Source organism: Osmerus mordax, chromosome 11, assembly GCF_038355195.1.
Source record: "Osmerus mordax isolate fOsmMor3 chromosome 11, fOsmMor3.pri, whole genome shotgun sequence".
NCBI lineage: Eukaryota > Metazoa > Chordata > Actinopteri > Osmeriformes > Osmeridae > Osmerus > Osmerus mordax.
Window position 1 is genome coordinate 13,461,458 of NC_090060.1, and position 20,654 is coordinate 13,482,111.

The following is a 20,654-nucleotide window of genomic DNA, read 5'->3' on the forward strand; positions in this document are numbered from 1 at the left end:
GTGTCAGTACAGTGTATGTGTGGGGTGTGTGTCAGTAGTGTGTGTGTTTGTTGTGCGTGTCAGAGCGAGCATGACAAAGGCACAGCAGGGATGTGAGGAGTTGTGTCGCCTGGAGGAATTCTAACCTGAGGAGGAAAGACCCATGCGTACATGCTTCCCCCATATCTTAGAAACACTTCATTAGCACCTGAGGCTGCCTGCGTATCTCTCACACAAACACCCCCACACAAACACCCCCCCCACACCCACACCCCCACCCGCACACCCCCACACACACACCCCCACACACACTTACATTCGAACATATGTTTGATCCCATGCCGAGGCATGGACTCCCAACTGATTCCTGTCATGTTTATATTCCTGTCATGTTTATTTATTGTAAATTTTTTCATTCTAATCGGCAAACGTGAAGGTTTCATAAATCAAGAGCATGTCCCTCATAATTAGTACTACATGAGGGGTTTGCTAGTGGTTGGGGGGGGGGGGGGCGCAAAAAAACATATTTGCATGCGAATGACTATGATACTTGCACTTGTGGTTGTGTGTAACATGAGGCATGGTGTCTCTCCTCAGTCGACCTGGCCTGCTGAATGCCAGTGACCCGGCCTACCCCTGGCTGGCTGACTCCTGGCCCGCCACCAGCCTGCCTGTCAACAGCAGCTCAGGCGGGCCCAACGACCTCGCTAACTTTGGCCGTGGAGGTGAGTGAGGGGCCGCCCTCGGGGGCTGCTGAGCTGGGGGGAGATGCATGACTATGTGGCGGACATGAGATAACGGATGGAGGCTGGAGATGGTGCTTTGCTCTCCACTGTATTCATCATGCCCCCCTCCCAGCGCCCCAGCCCTGTAGATGTATACCTGTGTGGATATTGCATACGCGTGTTTGGATATACATTTATATATCACATCAGAACGACGCCTGGACGCCATAGCGACGGGCCCCTGCGCTGTCATCCGCTGAGTAATGGTAAACAGTCCAGCCTGGTGTCACAGCCCATACCTCAGTGAGGGAGGGAGGGAGGGTGGGAGGAAGGGAGGGAGGGAGGGAGGGGGGCTGAGAGCGATGGATGGGGAAGGAGGGCTGTTTGAAAAGATGGTCCTGGGCAGCCAGTCGTGAAGGACAAGCGCAGCTTGGCTGGCGCAGATGCGGACGCTTCCACTGTGGCTGTACATCATCTCCCCTTCAGTGGGCGCACAGACCATACACTACACATGCTACACACACACACACACACACACACACACATGCAGAGTGGCAGGATTATCCCTCATGGGTGGAGGAGGAGAAGAAAGGGGAGGAGAGGAGAAAGGGAGCCACATAGGACGAAGAGAGAGGAGAGGAGATGAGAGGAGCGGGGCCCCAAGGTTGCTCGCTGGGCTGGAAGGCATGAATAAGTTGGGATGAATATGTTAAACTTTGGATGTGACGAGCTGGCCTGGCGGTCGTGTCCTCTGGGACTCCGGGTGTGTGAAGCCCAGGTCACACTGACCAGCTGCATAATGAGACGCTGCTCTTAGCTAATCTCCTGTGAAGACCAGCCTTGTTCATCGAGGCTGCCTATCCCTGATTACCCGCCTGCTTTTATTCAAACGCTCTGAGGTCACAGGTGAAGAGTCTAGGTAGATCCGTTGGGAGCCGAGCACTTCTGACCGCTTCTTCCCATCCCTCCCGCCCCCAGATCTCCCCAGTGGCCAGGGGGATAAGACAGGCACCATGCTGTCTGAAGGAGCCATCTACAGCAGTATTGATTTCACCACCAAGGCCAGCTACAACAGCCCCAGCCAGGCATCCCAGGCCACCCCCTACGCCACCACCCAGATCCTCCACTCCAGCAGCATCCAGGAGCTGGCTGTGGACCTGCCCGAGGCCCAGTGGAAGGCCTCTGTCCAGGCCAAGCAGGAGATGGCCAACCTGGGCTACTCCTTACCTGACAAGAACTCCTGCAACAACAGTAAGTCTTGAAGCTGAAGTGTGTTTTTGGTGAGTGAGAAGGATGAATGTTTGCGTTTGGTGAGTGAGGAGGATGAATGTTTGCGTTTGGTGAATGAGGAGGATGAATGTTTGCGTTTGGTGAGAGTGGAGGATGAATGTTTGCGTTTGGTGAATGAGGAGGATGAATGTTTGCGTTTGGTGAGTGAGGAGGATGAATTTTTGCTTTTGGTGAGAGTGGAGGATGAATGTTTGCGTTTGGTGAGAGTGGAGGATGAATGTTTGCGTTTGGTGAGTGAGGAGGATGAATGTTTGCGTTTGGTGAGTGAGGATAATGAATGTGTGGACTTTAGGAAGAATGAAAACAGCCCGTCGAGATATGTCATATGAGCCCACGATGAACTTTCTGTACAGTTCATGTACATTCTTCAACACTATTTCACAATGTGTCTGAAGAGGTTAAGCTCTGCTGTCCGTGGAGAACGGGGTCTGTTGGTCACTTTCTCAAGTTATCTAAACACCCTGAGATGGGCTGGTGCTGACAGATCTGGAGTTACTTCTGGTGTCAGATTCTGTCTCCTTCATCCCTCACTCCCTGATTAATTACCTATCCACTTTAACACTGCTAATATTTAAGAAAATAATCCCGCTCAATTAGAAAGAATTTGATGATAGATTTTATAGTTTCTCACTTTAAGACTAATGAGTGTTCTCAGGCGATGCTGCTTATACATATTTATGATCTCATACCTCAAAGGTTTAAAATAGATTAATTATATACTTTAAAAAATGTTCCCCTAATGTCATCTAGAATATCATTTCCCGAACCTCTCTGGCTTGGCTTTATAAAGTATAATTTTATTATATTCCTGAAGAAATATAATAAATAAATGACAGAAATGTGGCAGTAAATGACAGGAAACTGCTGCTTTCGGATTGTATCGTTCCACTTCATAGATTAAGAACAATTTGGAACTTTCCCCAATATATAACAAGGAAATAACTTAGTTTCAATATCAAAGCAACATCAAGTTTACAGACCAAGTTTTTCGAATGGTAAACTGAATGAGAGAGTGTGGCTGAGAGTAGGGATGCACCCAATCCAGATTTTTGTTGTTCGGACGAATACCAAATTCACTGGTTAAGATCCAAAACCGAATACCGAATCCTACTCCCAAAAGAATAGGCAACATTATGCCAGGAAGACAAGTGGGAACAACTATTTTGACAGTTACCATATGCCTAGTTTAAGTATGGCTATCTCAAGATCCAATCAATATCCAAAATATTAGCCTTTTAGATTTCTTGAATTTCTTTCGGATGTTTCATACGCAAATGTTTTAACAGCGGAGATGTTGTGTATTGTTTAGGGTCCTTGCCACCACAAGACAAATCGGCATTGCAAATTGAACATGTAACTCGACTTGAATCGCTTTCTTTTGTCTGAAAGTACTTCGAAATAACACTTTCTGCTCACGAATTCCATTTTCACTTTCTCTCAGCCTACTGCATTGAACGGTCCACCTACGTAAACACCTTGCCGTAATCAACGGCGGCGTCATTATGTCGACCAGCGTAGCGCGTGTAGTGCAAGCATAGGGTTCGGTTCGGTGGAAAAAAATTCTAAGGTTCGGCCAAAACCGAAGCCCGTCAAAAAGCCCAATATTCGTCCGAATCCGAAACCGAATCCTGGATTTGTTGCATCCCTAGTTGAGAGGAGAGTGAAGGGATGAAGATGTGTGGATGACTGAGAGGAGAGTGAAGGGATGAAGATGTGTGAATGACTGAGAGGAGAGTGAAGGGATGAAGATGTGTGGATGACTGAGAGGAGAGTGATGTCACCACTTGCCTGATGCTCTAACTGCATGTCTTGCATGTGCTTGTGCTGTCACCTGACGTCTGTCACCTGACACCTTCCACCTGACCCCTGACACCACTGTTGTTTTTTTACCCCTTTAACCCGACTAGCACTCCTTTTCATTCCTGACTACCGATTGGCCGAGGGAATGTCTAATAGAATGCCCCACAACCAATCACAAGATTTCAGCACCACCAGCTCTCACAACAGCTCCGAGCGCAGTGGCAGTCTCTCAGGTTGGTCCCCCCAGGAGCAGGGCTCTGAGACACGTCTCTCCTCTACTCCCTTCCTTCCTTCTCTCCTCCTTCCTTCTCTCCTCCTTCCTTCCTTCCTTCTCTCTCTCCTCCTTCCTTTTCTCTCTCCTCTTTCCACGTTCCTCTCCTCCTCTTCATTTTCAGTCTGACTCTTCGGCACAGCTCAGAATCTCAAAGGAATATTGATTGATTGACCTGGCGATTGCTTTATTGATCTGATCTATGTGCATGTGCAAATCCCCAAATCTGAGAGGGACATTATGTTAACACGCTCCCGCCGCCACCCCTCCTTTTTCCCCCATGATGCTTTGCTCCTGTTGTCAGGGCTCCCTGTTCATTTCAGATTGATGAAGACACACCTACACAACGCTGCTGTAGTTGTTGGTAATGTGAAGCGTTAGGGACATAATCTACAATAGTACTACAGCAGAGCACTCTGCACCAGCCTCTGATGTTCTTCCTAAAGCAGTAGATGTCTGTCAGTTCTTTGTCTTGCTGTCTGAGGCAGCAATCTGAGAGCCAATGGAAGCAGATGCAAATGGGCCTCTTGAACAGGGCTGGGGGGTGGTGCCTTGTAAGAGCATGCATGCACTCGCACACTCTCTCCCCCAAACACACACACACACACAAACCATCTGAAACGCTTGGCTGGGTAAAGTGGTGAGAGTAGGCCTCCCTTTCCTCTGATCTTCTAATGGCAGCTGCCTACAGTAAAACTCATGTACTGAGAATTACAATGTCATTTATAGGACACTGAGGCAGCCCTTAGCTAGGCTGCCTCCCCCTCCCCTCCTCTCCCTTCTATAATCTAGTTACAACCCACTGCCTTAACTGGTCTAATGGAACTGGTTCTTCCTTTAAGAGCCTGGCATCTGAACTGACCACGCCTGCTAGACAGAGGCAGAGATTTGACCACAGGCAGGGTAGAGTCCAGCTGGACTGTATTACTGGACCAGCTGAGAGATGCATGGATGCTGTCTCTATATCAAGAGGAAGGAGAGAGAGGGAGGGAGGGAGGAGAGGAGCATCGAGAGAGATGCCCAGAGTCAGCGAGGACACAGATGGGAAACAGATAGGGTCATCTTATTAGTACTTCCTGCACAGACGGGAAACCAGAGAACCAGTCTCTAGATAAACTAACATGTGTATTTCATTTGGAGGCCTCTGGATATTTTTCATTGCTAATTTCAGTGACTCGTGTCCTAAAATGTTATACTAATTAGATTCACCTGAATACAGGAATTCTACTGGAATTTCCCCTTCCACTTACTATTGCATGGTAACTTAAAAAATCTATGATTACAGGCTACAAATGTACAATGCCTGTTTCTGTTTTAATAGAAAGATATTCCTAGGAAATATACTATAATGGTTTAGTTCTACTTGTGGTGGTTCATTCTATAGCATGTGACACCTTATGGATTCTTTAGAACAAAAAACCTTTCAGAATAACCAAAACCTGACCTGTCAAATGTATCACTTCAGTGTCTAAATATTGTGAATCTATGTGGAAGACAAGAAAAACTCACTGTCTGAAGTGAGGAAGTTCCTGTTCACAGTCGGCTCAGAGGAGAAGCAGAGGAATAATGAGCACCATGTTTAAGGAGGAGAGGGGGAAGAAAGTGGGGAGAGAGGGAGGGAGAGAGGGAGGGATGAAGAGGAGAGGAGCAGAAATAGTGCAGCTTTCAAAGTAACTACTGGAGGATCATTTCCACTGGGGGCGGACGACTGCTCATTAGGTGGAGGAGGAGAGGAGGAGAGACCATGAAGGAAGAGGAGGGCAGGGAGGAGACCCAGAGAAGAGGCAGCTGCACCTCTACACTTGTCCCTGAAACAGAGTGAAGCGTTCGGAGAAGCGAGTGACTCGCGAACCCGGTGGGACATCCTCTCTCCCTGCCCCGTGTGGCTGTCGAGTTCTCCTGGACTCTCCGTCTGTGGCCATGCCTCAGAACTGACGCACCCAATAAAAACAGAGGCAGCTCAAGCCTTCAGCAGCCCTACAGTTAACGTCTGGGAGTGTCCAGACCCCAGCTATAAATACTGAACTCCACATCTATATATAAGGGCACGGCAGTGTTTGAAGAGTGTGTTTGTCATGGGGAAGGTTCTGGTGTGGAGCTCCTGGCCGGCGGCCTTTTAGTATTTGTCCTGCGTGGGGCCACATCAGCTTCAGCCATCCTTCCTTTAAAGAAGCTCATTTACAATATGGATGTGTGACCCAGAGTGGGGAGGGGACGTGATTAAGCGATCGCGCCCTTCTGCCGATTATTGGGGAATAAAGCCAAGCCCAGGGGAAGTGTTGGGAAACACAATCACTTTCAGACTTCTACTGCAGAGTCGCCCGCCCTGGGCCTGACTGCTGTTGTTTTATTACTCACATATTTATTTATTTTATTCCGACGCCCTTACCCCCCCCCCCTCCTTCTCCTTCACTTCCAGCCTCCCCCCCCCCCAACCCTCCTGATGGCTTTCTTATTTGCTAACAATGGTGAGATGCTACCATCTTAGATGCAAATTTTTTTTAAAGGAATCTGTTTGCAGAAGCCTCTTGAGAGGAGGATGTGACGTTTAAACCCCACCGTGCCTCCCGCTACGTTGAGGCACATCCTCCTTTTCGAAGACCTGGAGCTAATTTATAGCCGTGTCAGGGCAAGGCCAGAATATTAGATGACATGATTTTACATGGCCGAGGACGAGGGTTCCTCTGAAGAGTGCCTCTCTTGTGGTGGAGACAGAAGTGATTACAGGCCTTTGGCAGGGAGGGTTTAACCAACAGATGACAGATACAAATGTACACAACGGAGCCTCCCTGGGGTTGGTTTGTGCTAGCCGGTGTGGCTGGCCAGCCCTGCTAGCTCGGGGTATTTTCTGGATTGAGATGTGAGCTGTCCCTTGGCAGGCAAACAGTGGAGCCTGCCACTAATGCATTCCGAGGGGAGATTTTATACACACATTTGGAAATATACAGTACTGTAAGTTTCTTAAAAATCATAAAAGGAATTTTTGTTGAACTATTTATTTCTGTAAAAACCAGAGATGTTGGCTGTGATTTGCAAAGGAAGTATAACTACTGTGTTGTGGAGGCTCAGCATTGGAGCACATGAGGACATGCTACAGAGCTGCTGTATCGGCCGGCTGAACACAGCGAGCCAAATGATTCCAGTGGAAGCGTGAGGTCACATCACATGTGGCTTGGGACAGGAAGGGGCTCTGCCACAGTCCCCAAATCAGATTCTGGGGCCCCGGCTTCCCTGGCAGGTTTATAAAGATGGATGGGCAGGGGGACGGGGGGGGGGGACTGGGGTTAGAGAGATATGAGGGGAAATGGATAGGGGGGTGAAGGTAGAGGGGCTCTCTGGTGTAATAAAATAAATGAAAGTGTGATAGACTCTCAGTGATTCCATTAGCACCTCATAGCCAGACACCCACTCAGTCCATTCCTTATGGTGATCTGAGGAGAGAGATGTTTCATTGTGAACCCCAACCCTTGGGTGGGGGGGGGGAGGGAGACAAAGGTCTGCTTTACTGCTGCTAACTCCTGTTTCTATGGAGATTAGAGGCTTTTCAGCCAATCAATCAACAGAACGGTGCTTTTTCAGCAGTTGGCCTTGAGACACTATGTGTTTGCTGAAAGGCAGGAGCACATTGAAGAGGAACGTGTTCGAGAATGTACGTGTTTACACCAGGAGATGCTCGGATTCTCTTGTAGAATACATAATAATTTACAGTAACTTCATATTGATTTTGTTAGCAAAATCTATTTGCAACTTGGAGACAGTAAATCGTTTCCCTTTGCCACCCCAGTTATGCAGTAAATTGATTTTAGTGGATAATTCCATTCTGTACTTGGTATGGGTCCCGCTCTGTAACTCTCTCTTTCTTCCTCTCTCTCCCTCTCTCTCTCCCCCTCTTCCTGTCTTCTCAGGTGGTAAGGGAGGCAAGAAAAAGAAAACCAAGGCTAGCACCAAGCCCACCAAGGCAAACGGCACCAACTGGGCCCACGTGCCCCTGCCCCCTCCGCCCATCCACCCCCTCCCCGGCACCGACATGGACCACTACCCCAACGAGCACCACGAAGGTGGAGGGTACGTCTGCCTCACCCACCACCTGACGGACCAACACCGCCACACTCTGACTCTCTGGCTCTCCCTCATCCTCCATGATGCTGGAATAGCATCATGGAGGATCCCCAGCCCCCACAGCCCTGTAGCTACTTGTGTCCTATTGTTAAAAAACAATAGTGCTTTCAATGCAGAACGGTCCAGGGTTCAAGGAGATCCTGTTGTGTTTATCAGACAATTGTCCTTCTCTAGACTGGCTGACTAATTACTCTGATGCATCTGGCAGAAACCTCTATGTGTGTGTGCGTGTGTGTGTGTGTTTACGTGTGCGTGTGTTTGCACATGCACGATATGTGTGCACACACATAGACGCAGATGGTTGCAGATCAGTCTATCTGCTGATCCAGACTTCATCTGAGGGAAACTTTTCCTGAGAGCAGAGAACATTGTTTCAGCTGCTGTCTCCTGGGGCTGAGGGACAGACAGGCAGATGGGATCAGATCACTTACCAGGCTGCTCGGTCTGACTCGCCCATAACTCTCACTGAGAGAGGGGGAGAGAGGGGGAGAGAGAGATTGGAAAGAAAGTAAAGGAGCGGGAACGAGATAAAGAGCGTGTGAGAAAGTTTGCTCGAGAGAGATTGTGAGGGAGAGTTTGAGGCAGGGAGAGAGATTGAGAAATCTAAACTGGAACAACAAACATCTTGGACTCTCATGTGGAGGTTCTAGTTTTTCTTTCCAAACATCTTTATCGCCAGTAGACTGCCAGTTAAGCCTCCGTCTATCCAGCTTGGAATGTCCAGGGTGAGTATAACGAAATGTCAAGGCTGTTATGGAGTGCGTACACACATACACACGCAGGGAAATCAGCTCATTGAGTTGAGTGTGTGCCTCCGTGGTTTCGATGTGCTGTCCTCCCTCTCCCGTTTCCAATCTGGGAGAGTCATCTGCTTTAATAGGCTATCTGGCACATGAGCGGGCCTCACTGTAAATCTGAGCCTGCTCTTAATGACGGCAGATTAAAACGGTTATGTCCCATGGAGTGTGCGCTGACAAATTCCTTTAATGAACATTTTCTTTACGAGCAGTATTATTTCAGCATGTATAAGCACAGTTAAGGGAGTCTTCCTGCTCGGCGCCAATCAAGCTTTTAACATCAGAGAGTCCTTTACCCAAGTTTGCCAAGGTCACAACACACCGTGGTGCGAATAAGAGATGAGGTGGACTCCTCTTTGCTGTGTGACAAGCCTCCCCCTCTCTCTCTCTCTCTCCCCCCTGCCTCCCCCAGGTATGAGAGCGACGGCTGGGGCCCGCCCATGCCCATGCAGACCTACCTCCACCAGGGCCTGGAGGACGAGCTGGAGGAGGAGGACGAGAGAGTCCCCACGCCGCCCATCCGGGGCGTGGCCTCCTCCCCGGCCGCGGTGTCCTTCGGCCAGCAGTCCACCGCCACCCTCACCCCCTCCCCCCGCGAAGAGATGCAGCCCATGCTCCAGGCCCACCTGGATGAGCTGACCAGAGCGTACCAACTGGACATGGCCAAACAGACATGGTACGGTCCGACCAGGGCACTGCAGCGCTTGAGGGAGACACCTCTGCTCTAGATATCACTTAGTCCTCCAGGATTCCCACTCCCCGCATTTGTATGTTTTTATTCATGCGTTATGTCAACTGGGTAGTCACGCATTGCGCAATGTGGCCCCACACATTAATCATCTCATTTTAATGGGGCCTGCTGCCTTCTTACACAAGTCGTCTTGCTGTAGGAAAACAACGTCAGGAGTACTCGCTTAGGCTCCACACCAGAGCTGTGAATCCCACTGTTGTGGTGCTCACTCAAGGAAGAAAAAGCCCATGCTTCATCCTGCCTGACAGACAGAGAGAGAGAGAGAGAGAGAGAGAGAGAGAGAGAGAGAGAGAGGGGGGGGAGAGAGAGAGAGGGGGAGAGAGAGGGAGAGAGAGAGAGAGAGAGAGAGAGAGAGAGAGAGAGAGAGAGAGAGGGGGGGGGGGGGGGGAGAGAGAGAGAGGGGAAGTGTGGCTCGCTATTCATTACAGCGCTGGGAAACAGGCAGGGGTTGTCAGGCAGGAGATGTTGAGTCGTGCTGTAATGACTATGTTGGTCTGAGAGCATCACTGACACAGGATAGAGGCAGTAATTACATCCAAATCTCGCTGTAAAATGCGTCAAAAGACTACTCGTCTTGTCAACCCAGCGCTGCTGTCAGTGAAGCACTGTGTCTGCTGCCTGACACCCGGTGACGACAGGCCTGGGGAGCGGGCCATTGTCCCCTCTTTAACTGCAATTATAGGGTCATTGTGTTAGCATGCAAAGACCAAAACCGTGGAATTGGTGGAACTGGTCTCGATGTATTCAGAGGGTGGAATGTGAAAGAATTCAGTAAATGCGCTCGACAGCGCCTGTCATCCTGTCTTTCATCAGCTGTGTTTGTCTCTTTCTCTCGTCTCTCCACCTCTGCTTCATCACAGCCATCACTCCCCCCCTCCCCAGCCAAAGTACTAGAGTGTAGTATTGTGGTACTGTGCTGAAGTACGGTATTACAGTATACCATTCTACAATATGACCCTATAATTGCAGTTAAAGAGGGGATAATGGCACACTCTCCCCAGGTCTGTTGTCACCGGCTGTGTAGTATGCGCTACCCTGTATTCTAACTGTATTCTACGTCTGCCCCCTTATGGACAGGCACATGCAGGGGGGCTCCCTCCCTCCCTACCCCCCCCAGGCCCCCGCTCCTCCAGTGGGCTATGTGTCCAGCACCCTGGTGTCTGACCTGGAGACTGACATAGCAGACGAGGACGAGGAGGACGAGGAGGAGGAGGAGGAAGGCTATGAGATGTCCAGGCCGCTGCGTGGAATTGAGCACACACCAGGTTCCAGCATGGACAACCTGGACAGCTCAGTAACAGGTGAGCCAGCACACATCCTGGTTACATGTCGGCTTGTCTGATTACGTATTACAGTTTCAAACCGCTTCTCAAATGAAACACTTGAGTGGTACTGTAACAGAGAACAAACTGTATCGAATAATCAAATCCCTCAATATAGAAACAAAATAATTTCATTACCGAGGCTTGTTCGGTTTATCAAAATGAGCCACATATCAGTCCACGTATCAAATGAAGGCTCTAATACTGAACACATGAAATGAAAAGATACGAGCTTTGCAATTATGTCTGCGCTAGATTCTAATCAAAGAGCTGGAGACAGTGGTTTACCCTGTATGAATTATGAATTCTTAAAATTGCTTCAAATGTAACCAGTATTAAGGCATTCTAGCCTTAAATCCATTGTTGTTGTGTGTGTCTGTTATGTGCTAATTTGTGACAGATTGTACTCACCCTTAAAACTAGTTTGTTTTAGTGCTTTTGGCCAGCTCTGGATTTATAATTATCATTTCCCAAAAGAAGATAAGGAAGTCCATGAATTTTAAAAAGGACAGTGAGGGTGGGGGGCGGGGGGGGGGGGGGGGGTGAGGGGTGGGCTGGTGATCCTACAGACTGTGATTTAGCTCCTACACACAGCCACACACACCCGTATCTGACAAAAGAGATTTGAAATAAATTTCACGTGCTGCATATTCCACCCCAGACTGGAGGCACCATTTCCATTTTTACAACTCTCTGAAAGCTTTTACTGCCGTCTGTCTGTCGTGGGGACATATGAAGGGCATGACTTAGGAGCGGGAGAGCGGGAGAAGGGGGGAGAGCGGGAGAGACAGACCCTATGTGGAGGATATAGCTGTTCTGTTTAGGGACAGGAAGCAGGGACAAGGCTGTGTTGTGGTGGGACCCTCATGATGTCACCAGTAACAAAGGTCTAGTGAAAGGAGAATATACTGTATGTGTCCTCTTTCCTGCTATACTGGCTCAGTGTTTTATGAAGGGAAACAAGGAATAGGGTTAGAGTAGAAAAGTCCAGCCTAGTCCAGCCTAGTCCAGTCCAGCCCAGCCTAGTCCAGCCTAGTCCAGTCCAGCCTAGTCCAGTCCAGCCTAGTCCAGCCTAGTCCAGTCCAGCCTAGTCCAGCCCAGCCTAGTCCAGCCTAGTCCAGCCCAGCCCAGCCTAGTCCAGCCTAGTCCAGTCCAGCCTAGTCCAGTCCAGCCTAGTCCAGTCCAGCCTAGTCCAGCCCAGTCCAGTCCAGTCCAGGCTCTCTGCAGCTCAGAGAGGTGTTTTCTCAGGGATGATGGACCGGTAGCCACAGCTCCTCTGACACATGCTGCTGCCGGTATATTTAGAGGAATATGAAGCAGAGACTGAGCTGTAATCTGTAGCATCTCTCCCCCCCTGTATTACTCTGAAGACAGCACTATTTCTTCTTATCTCTCCCACAAGTCTCCCTCGCACCCAGCGCTTGACAACACAGACACAGTCCTGGCTATGGGAGGAAGAGTGAGGGAGGGGGGCCTAGAGGTATTATACATGAGAGAGACCCAGATTTATCACAGCCTCCATTTTGAGGCTATGCCGAGGGGGAGGGGGGGGGGGGTGTTCCGCATGATATATTTGTCATTGTTTTAATAATATGGAAATAGGTCTGTTTCCCTAATGTTACACCACAGACCAGTAAATCAAACATTTTCATTCCTGGGCCAGAAAAAGCCAGGCCTCTGCTCTGGGCCCATTACTCACTGGCAGGCCTGTCTGTGCTGCTTGCTGCACGCCTTATTTCATGCGCAGATAATACAACATATTTTGCAGCAGATAAAGGGAAATCCTGCAGAAGCACTGGGTGGTAGATGACCATGTCTGACTGGCGGAATTTGATGAAGTGGACACACAGGAACCAAAGGGCGGTGTCTGAGTGTGTGTGTGTGTGTGTGTGTGTGTGTGTGTGTGTGTGTGTGTGTGGTGGGGGTCGTGCTTGTCTTGTGTTCAGGTTCATATACCTAAGGTGAGCTGTACACAGAGATCCGGCTTTGTCAGGGTCATCATTCGGTTTTCAACCCAGGTTAGGGCAGGGAGGAACAGGCAGGGGAGGAACAGGCGGGGGAGGAACAGGCAGGGGAGGAACAGGCAGGGGAGGAACAGGCAGGGGAGGAACAGGCAGGGGAGAAACAGGCATGGGAGAAACAGGCAGGGGAGTAACAGGCAGGGGAGGAACAGGCAGGGAGAAACAGGCAGGGGAGGAACAGGCAGGGGAGGAACAGGCAGGGGAGGAACAGGCAGGGAGGAACAGGCAGGGGAGGAACAGGCAGGGGAGGAACAGGCAGGGGAGAAACAGGCAGGGGAGGAACAGGCAGGGAGGAACAGGCAGGGGAGAAACAGGCAGGGGAGAAACAGGCAGGGGAGGAACAGGCAGGGGAGGAACAGGCAGGGAGGAACAGGCAGGGGAGGAACAGGAACAGAGTGGGGGAGGGGCAGGGCAGGGGAGAAGCAGGTTCACCACATGCCCTGGTGGTCGTGGGAGACGCCCCCTCGTCAGGGTCCCATCTCTACCTAATGACATGCAGATGAGACTTCTGTCACCATACATCAGCTTTAGTGCTGGAGCCACTGTACCTGCTCGGGCTACACGGCTCCTCCCCGGCCACACACTGCTTCCAGAAGCTTCTACCTAGTGTGTGCAGATATGTGTGGGGCCTTGGTTGGTCCTCTGCCACTGTACTGTACCTCCACTCTGTACGTGGGGCAGGTTTCATAGAAATCACTCACAATGTTAAACTGAAGCCTAGTAGAAGACAATATCGTTGCTGTTGTGGGAAATTGGATGGGGGTAGATTGGGCTGGTTGCACAAATTCAAGACCAAATGGAGAAAGTAAGATTGGATTTTTGTTCTTTTTTGTACATGATGTCAAATGTAATGTTGAGCCTGTGGTACAATATCAGCGGAATTGTTGAGACAGAGTGGGAGAACAGAGTGGGAGAACAGAGTGGCGGTTACAGGAGCGGAGAAGGGAAAACCCATTCTGAGGACAGAAGTGCTGAGCCAGGGGTTCTGAGCGGGCGGGCCTGGGAGCCTCGGGTCTCCTGTCGGTTCTGCCGCTGCTTCATTATCTGCTGTATATTCTTTCTGGGAGGATTGGACCCGGAGGAATTGGTGTTGTTTCTGTTCTCCTTCTCTTGTGGAGAAAAACTCCAGAGAGAGAGAGAAGGAAAAAAAGCTTTCTGAGAAAACAGCCTACATGCGTCTACAAAGCAGTAACTGTGGTTTTCAGTTAGTGCTATAAAAGTGGAATGTGCTTTCACTGGTGGTGCAGGTTTATAGAAGTTTTCCATTCATTTATGAGTAATTTGTTGCCATCGTTTGAGAGCGAGTAAAGCTCTTGTGGGATTCTGCCTGGGGTTGTGCTTGACTTCAATAACAACTGTGATGTGTGCGAGGTGATGGGACTCACAGGTGGAAACACTCTTTCAGGGGGTTTCCTCAAGTCTCGGGCCACACAAACATCAACCAGATCTGTAACATGTTTTTCAGTGAGCGGTCTAGATGAGTGTCTTATCAGTTCAGCTGGTGTGTGTGTGTGTCTGTGGGTGTGTGTGTTGGTTTTAACTGAGACTCTCCATTTTTGTCTCTGTGCCAGACCACTGGTATAGCCATTTCTCTGAAACACACACACACAATAACTTCACAAAACTTCTCCCTTCCATTCCCCTCCTCTCCCGGCCTTACTCACTGCTCCTAGTCACTCCCTCTGTTCTCTCTTTGTCTCTGTCCTTCTCACCCCAGGACCTGTGTGTGTGTGTGTTTGTGTGGACATTTGGGTAGGTGCCACTCAAGAGAGTGTCTGCCAAGCAGTCCCACAGAAGTAGTCACATGACCCTACTGTAGTCCTGACTGCCAGAGTGGCATATTTGAATTGGCTGGTTGATACTATATTTTAAGTGCTGGTTTGGCTCTTTATAGGGATACAGTCTGAAAGCAAAAAGAGGTTACTTCCTGTAACATAAAAATGGAAACGAGTAGACATGATGTCGGAACAATCAAATCTGTCTTCTACTGCTTCAATCTTACAAGGCTTTTTCACAAGCTTTCAGTATTTCTGGGAAATCTAAGTATTGATTATCTTACGTTTGACATGTCCTTCCCATGCAGTGAAATGTGAAAGTGATTCACTGAGCTTTCTGCTCCTATGAAACGTTGACTAACCTACAGTCAGACGGAGTTGCAGTGGTTTGGTCTTCATCTCCTACTTCTCCTCAGCCCAGCCCTGCTGTCATACATGTTTACCTTCAGACCTCTGATCCAGCACACCTGTCACCTGCTTAGTCTGTCACCTGAGGCGGTGGTGTGCACGCCTGCAGCGCCGCTCCGCAAAGGAGCTCAACTGTACAGTGTGTGCGTGTGTGGGTGTGTGGGTGTGTGTGTGGGTGTGTGGGTGGGTGGGTGGGTGTGGGTGGGTGGGTGTGGGTGGGGCAGTGTGTGTTGCTTGCGTGTCTGTCCAGCACAGTGTTTTTTAGATGAAAGAGAGCTGGCTAGAACAGGGTGGTTTTGTTTGAGCATGTGACCTGCCAAAAGAGAGTAGCCTCCAAGCGGGTTTATTTCCCCTCATTATGAGATACACTGCACATTAATCCGGAGAGATGTAGCAAACCACAGTGCAGATGTTCAACATGGCAGGTAGGGGCATGGAGGTTGTCTCTGTTACATCCAGCAATTGTAAACAGCCGGGGGTTGACAAAGAAACTGTAAAACTATCGTGCACAAACACACACACACACACACACACAGAGACACACACAGGCCTGTGATGGTTGTGGCTGTGCTGGTCTTCAGGCTCCATGGTAAACGGCTGGGGCTCAGCGTCTGAGGAGGAGCGTCAGTTCTCCAGCCGCAGGTCCAGCGTGGCCAGCTCCTCGGATGGCTCCATCTTCGCCCACACCGGCTTCGCCCAGGCCCTGGTGGCGGCCGCCGACAAGGCGGGCTACCGCTTGGAGGGAACCAGCCTCAGCAAGAGAGGTTGGTCGGTGTGGAACTCGGGACTTGCTGAACCGTCAGAGGACTGCACGGACTCATTCTACGCCTGTTCTTTGTGGGCTGGTTGTCTGTTTGTCTGCTGTGTTACTGGCTGATGTTTCTGCTCTGTTACTAGCTGGTGTTTCTGCTACATGACTAGCTGGTGTTTCTGCTACATCACTAGCTGGTGTTTCTGCTACATCACTAGCTGGTGTTTCTGCTCTGTTACTAGCTGGTGTTTCTGCTACTTCACTAGCTGATGTTTCTGCTACATCACTAGCTGGTGTTTTCTGCTGCGTTACTAGCTGGTGTTTCTGCTACATCACTAGCTGGTGTTTCTGCTACATCACTAGCTGGTGTTTCTGCTCTGTTACTAGCTGGTGTTTCTGCTACTTCACTAGCTGATGTTTCTGCTACATCACTAGCTGGTGTTTCTGCTGCGTTACTAGCTGGTGTTTCTGCTACTTCACTAGCTGGTGTTTCTCTCAGTGCTTGTGGAGGCTGTGTAGCTCAGATTCTGCATGGCACTCACACAGCACAAATACAGATATCTATATACACACATGCAACTGTCTCTCTTAAGCGCTTGGATAATGATATGGGTTGAACTTGCCAAACTGGTGTCCTTTCAAGTTTGTAACCGTGATAACCAATCTTAGTTATCATGACCTTAACATGATTGTTTGGGGTCTCCTTGTGTCTGATTTACTAACGCTCTCTCCCTGAGATCCTGCTCTCACACCAAACAGAAATGTGTGGTTCTTATTCCGACTCGACCAACACCCTTACCCTTTCTGAGTATCCCAACACTGAACCACGGCCCTTTTCCCCTCCCTCCTTCTTTCCTTTCCTGCAGGTAAAGGCCTGACCCACAGGCCCCCCCCGGGCAGTCCCCTGTCCACAGATGGCAGCATCGTGGGCTCCCACAGCCTGGATCACCAGAGGGCCCTTCGACCCACACGCCGGCCCCGTGCCCAGAACACGGCGCCCCACAGGAGAGATCCCAGCGCAGACGGTGAGTGTGCGTGTGTGTGTGCGTGTTTGGGGCGGGGTGGGGGGGGTGGGGGGGTCTTCTTGATTATACATTTACAGAAGTTGGTATCAATACTTATTTATATTACATTTAATTGCTGTTAATATTGTTATTTCAACAAAACTGCTATTTAATCCCTCCTGTTTTGTTTGTCACCCCCTCCCTCTCCCAGCAGACCTACCTCCTCCCCCGGAGCCCCCTCCAAGCCAGGCCCAGGGCCGCATCCAGGGGGCCCGCAGCGTGGGCAGCATGGGGCCCCCCACAGACAGGATGGCCTCGTCCCTGGAGCGCCAGCCCCTGTCAGGGCCCCTCACTGGGCTGGAGGAGGTGAAGAGCAGCATGGACCGACAGACACGCGCCTCTCTGGAGAGACACCGCCAGGCCCAGGAGAGACTGGGCTCCGTGGAGCGATCGGAGGACGGACGCAGGGGCCAGAGGACAGGTAGGACACCTGTCACATAGTCACGTGACGATACCCCATGCTGCCGATCGGAAAACACCTTTGCAGGACGATAAGTTCTACTTCGCATCACCAGACACAGATTTAGTCAGGTCTGAGGTCATGTCCGTACAGCCAGAGGGCCATAGCCTGGAACCAGGAAACCCTGTGGTGTTGCTGGTTGCAGATCCTGGCTGTTGTAGAGCTTCAGTCAGCCCAGTGTTCTGTCAGCTCCCCTACTGAGAGGAGACTAGCCTCCCATGAACAGATTGCTCTGTCTGACACTTGCTCTGGCTTCCAGAATACCCCCTCCCTGTCTCTCTCTCACACGCACACGCGCGCACACACACACACACACACACGTTCTACGCTGTACTTGTAGCCAAGGCTGGCTTCCTCCTCTGCAGCCAAGGCAGCAGGCCCTGTCACACAGATGCACTCTAATCGCCCCAGCTTTCCCCTCTCAGGCAAACAGCGGCCACTCCACACACCCTCCGCCCATCTGTGTCTGTGTGGGTCTCTTGAGAAGGACCAGCCGAGCTCACCATCCATTGTCCTTGTACCATAGGCTTAGAGACAGACAGTCCGGCAGAAAAACTGCTGTTCTTCTGCCCTCCAGCAGGGGGCACCACTGCAGCTTCGTGCTCCCTCAGCCGGGCCCGGCTGGTGGGTACGAGACCCAGGTGTGAGCTCACTCGGTGGCGTGGCCTGGCACTGCCCGTTGGCACAAACACACTGCAGATGTCCGTATGAGGGGGCATCTGCCAGCTTCCTGTCTCCATCTAGCACCCCCCCCCCCCCCCCACCACCAAATCCCCCCCCTTGCCCTCCTTTGCCGTTGCCCTCCTCTGACCGTGCATGCTCCCTCTTGTCTGCAGGAGAGGAGGTGTGTCTGCCCTACAGCAAGCCCTCCTTCCCCTCCCCGGGGGGCCACGCCTCCTCCGGGACCTCCTCCTCCAGGGGCTCCACGGGGCCCCGCAAGGCCGAGGGCCCCCGCCCGCCTCACCAGTGGACCGCCTCGGAACACGCAGACTTCCTGGGGGCCAATGGCCAGGGCCAGTACGCTGGAGAGTTATGTAAGTGGATGACGGGAGACACAGAGCTGTTGTGTGGTATAGAGTTACAAAGCATTGATTTCACGTACTTTCTTTTCCTCTGTTTTTTTTCCCCCTGCATTTTAACTGACTCTCTCCCTGCCTCCCTTAGAGTGACCTGCCGGAGAGTGAACCAGACACAGCCTAGTCTGTCTTCAGCAGTAGGGGCCCTGAACTCAGAGTGAAGAGCGGCGTGGAACATCTGTAAATGTGATGTACAGGCAGTCACACTGTACATCCTACAACGGTTTTGGTCCTCAAGATAATATTCCCCACCTACCTTACCTTTTTTTCGTCAGAAAAAATACAAGATAACAACAACAAAAAAATGTCTATACGAGAAAAACTACATTTTCAAAGTAACCGTCCTTGGAAAAAAGGGAATTTTTGTTTCTTGTAAATATCTTCTATTCATTGTTGTTGCATCGCTATGCAAGCCTAGTTCTGTTAAGCTTTGATTTCCTTAAACAGGTCCTGTTGGTTTTATCTGGTCATTTGTATTATATGTGAATTGATAGGCTGTTGTGCCATAAAATAATTGTTTTATAATCCATCATTTGTTAATACCTATCATTGATTAATTAATTATTATCATTATTGTTAATTATTGTTTTTTTGCACTGCAATTTTGGTGATAAGCACAAAAAACATAACTCCTGCTGACATGAAGAACCGGACGAATATGTGAAACGGAGTTTCTGTACTGTATAGTAGAAAGAAGAAAATATATACTAATGTACAGAGAGATATTTGAGAATAAGGCTCTGCCTCTAGACACCATCAGATAGGTGACCACGGCCACGCCCAGACGTATTGGTGAAGCAGAGCTGAGAGGAGATTGTGAATGTGCACAGATAAGGAAGGATAATGACTCTACTCCTCACTGCGAAGGATTGTGATCGGGTCTTATCTGATTCCTAAACAACATCTGTTGTCAGAATACTAGTGGAAGGTACGAAGATGAGCATCCAGGCCGGACAGTTCTGGGGAATTCCCGGGCTGTCCTGCTTTCAGAGCAGAGCCAGTCTGATACCTAATCTAACATATTTCTACCAGCATCAAATGGCAACATTTATTATTTAATAAAATATTTGATTTGTTTTGACACGTATAATTGCAAAAGCATTATTCTCATAGGACTCACCTTATGCCCCTCAGTAACAGCAGACATAGTCAACACAGCTGTGTGTGCTCCCGTACAGCAGCACTTATCATATGAGCATCCTCCAATCCAGTCCTCCACTGTCACCTTATTCAGACAGGGGTACTTGCTCATGACCGTTCCAGCTTGGAGCTCATATGGCCTGATGCTGATGTCACAGCGGTGCTGGTGTCACAGTATTGCTGGTGTCACAGCAGTGCTGGTGTCACAGCATTGCTGGTGTCACAGCAGTGCTGGTGTCAAATAGCATAGACATAATTATGTCTATGTCAAATAGTGCTTATTTCGCTGTAGTGCTGATGTCACATTGGTGCTGATGTCACAATAGTGCTAGTTGGGCAAGGAAACAGTCACTGGAAGAGATCCTTTATTAGTTGCCATAGTTTTCTTTTCTTTTTTTTATAGCACTTAGTGCCATTTTCCCCACATTTACGGTATCACCCTGGAAGACAACACAATGTTGTCCTGTGGTCTCCAACCAGTCAGAACAGTCCAATATTAACCAGAGTCGTAGATTGAAGGTGGTGTTATTAGCACACAGTACTCAGTAGTTACAGGGGAGGGACTGCCCATGGAGAGTGTCGGCCAATCACGTTTGAGAGTCCTGAGGGCACTGTTAGACTGGGGACAGGAGTCTCACTGCCTCTGTCTCTACACTGTAGAGCAGAACACTTTTATCTGCCTGTCTGAAAGTGTAGTACACACACACACTCACACCCACCTTTCCCTGCCGTGACATTCTTTTCAGCCTCGATGTTTTAATTTATGTTCCCAAACAAGGATCCGTATCAGTTGTTTTTAAAAGCCTGGTTTTATTTCTTTTGTATGCCTTCTATGGACTTGAAAACGCTGCTTAACCATATTTTCAATATTACCGTTCAACAACCGTTCCTTCGTCTTCATTTTG

The 20,654-nt window shown here is 49.7% G+C and overlaps 1 protein-coding gene across 1 annotated transcript in view; it reads left to right on the plus strand.

Annotated features, from left to right (window-relative positions):
• The window catches only part of robo2 (roundabout, axon guidance receptor, homolog 2 (Drosophila)), a 158,184-nt gene extending 138,252 nt beyond the window's left edge, over positions 1 to 19,932 (plus strand). Inside the window, exons 22-32 of the mRNA XM_067246708.1 lie at positions 577 to 704; positions 1,683 to 1,955; positions 3,902 to 4,027; positions 7,971 to 8,130; positions 9,394 to 9,657; positions 10,810 to 11,033; positions 15,840 to 16,022; positions 16,876 to 17,034; positions 17,228 to 17,494; positions 18,370 to 18,567; positions 18,698 to 19,932. Of these exons, the coding sequence (XP_067102809.1) occupies positions 577 to 704; positions 1,683 to 1,955; positions 3,902 to 4,027; positions 7,971 to 8,130; positions 9,394 to 9,657; positions 10,810 to 11,033; positions 15,840 to 16,022; positions 16,876 to 17,034; positions 17,228 to 17,494; positions 18,370 to 18,567; positions 18,698 to 18,699 (1,984 nt within the window). The 3' untranslated portion in view covers positions 18,700 to 19,932. The remainder of the gene's footprint in view (positions 1 to 576; positions 705 to 1,682; positions 1,956 to 3,901; positions 4,028 to 7,970; positions 8,131 to 9,393; positions 9,658 to 10,809; positions 11,034 to 15,839; positions 16,023 to 16,875; positions 17,035 to 17,227; positions 17,495 to 18,369; positions 18,568 to 18,697) is intronic.
• Positions 19,933 to 20,654: the final 722 nt, after the last annotated feature.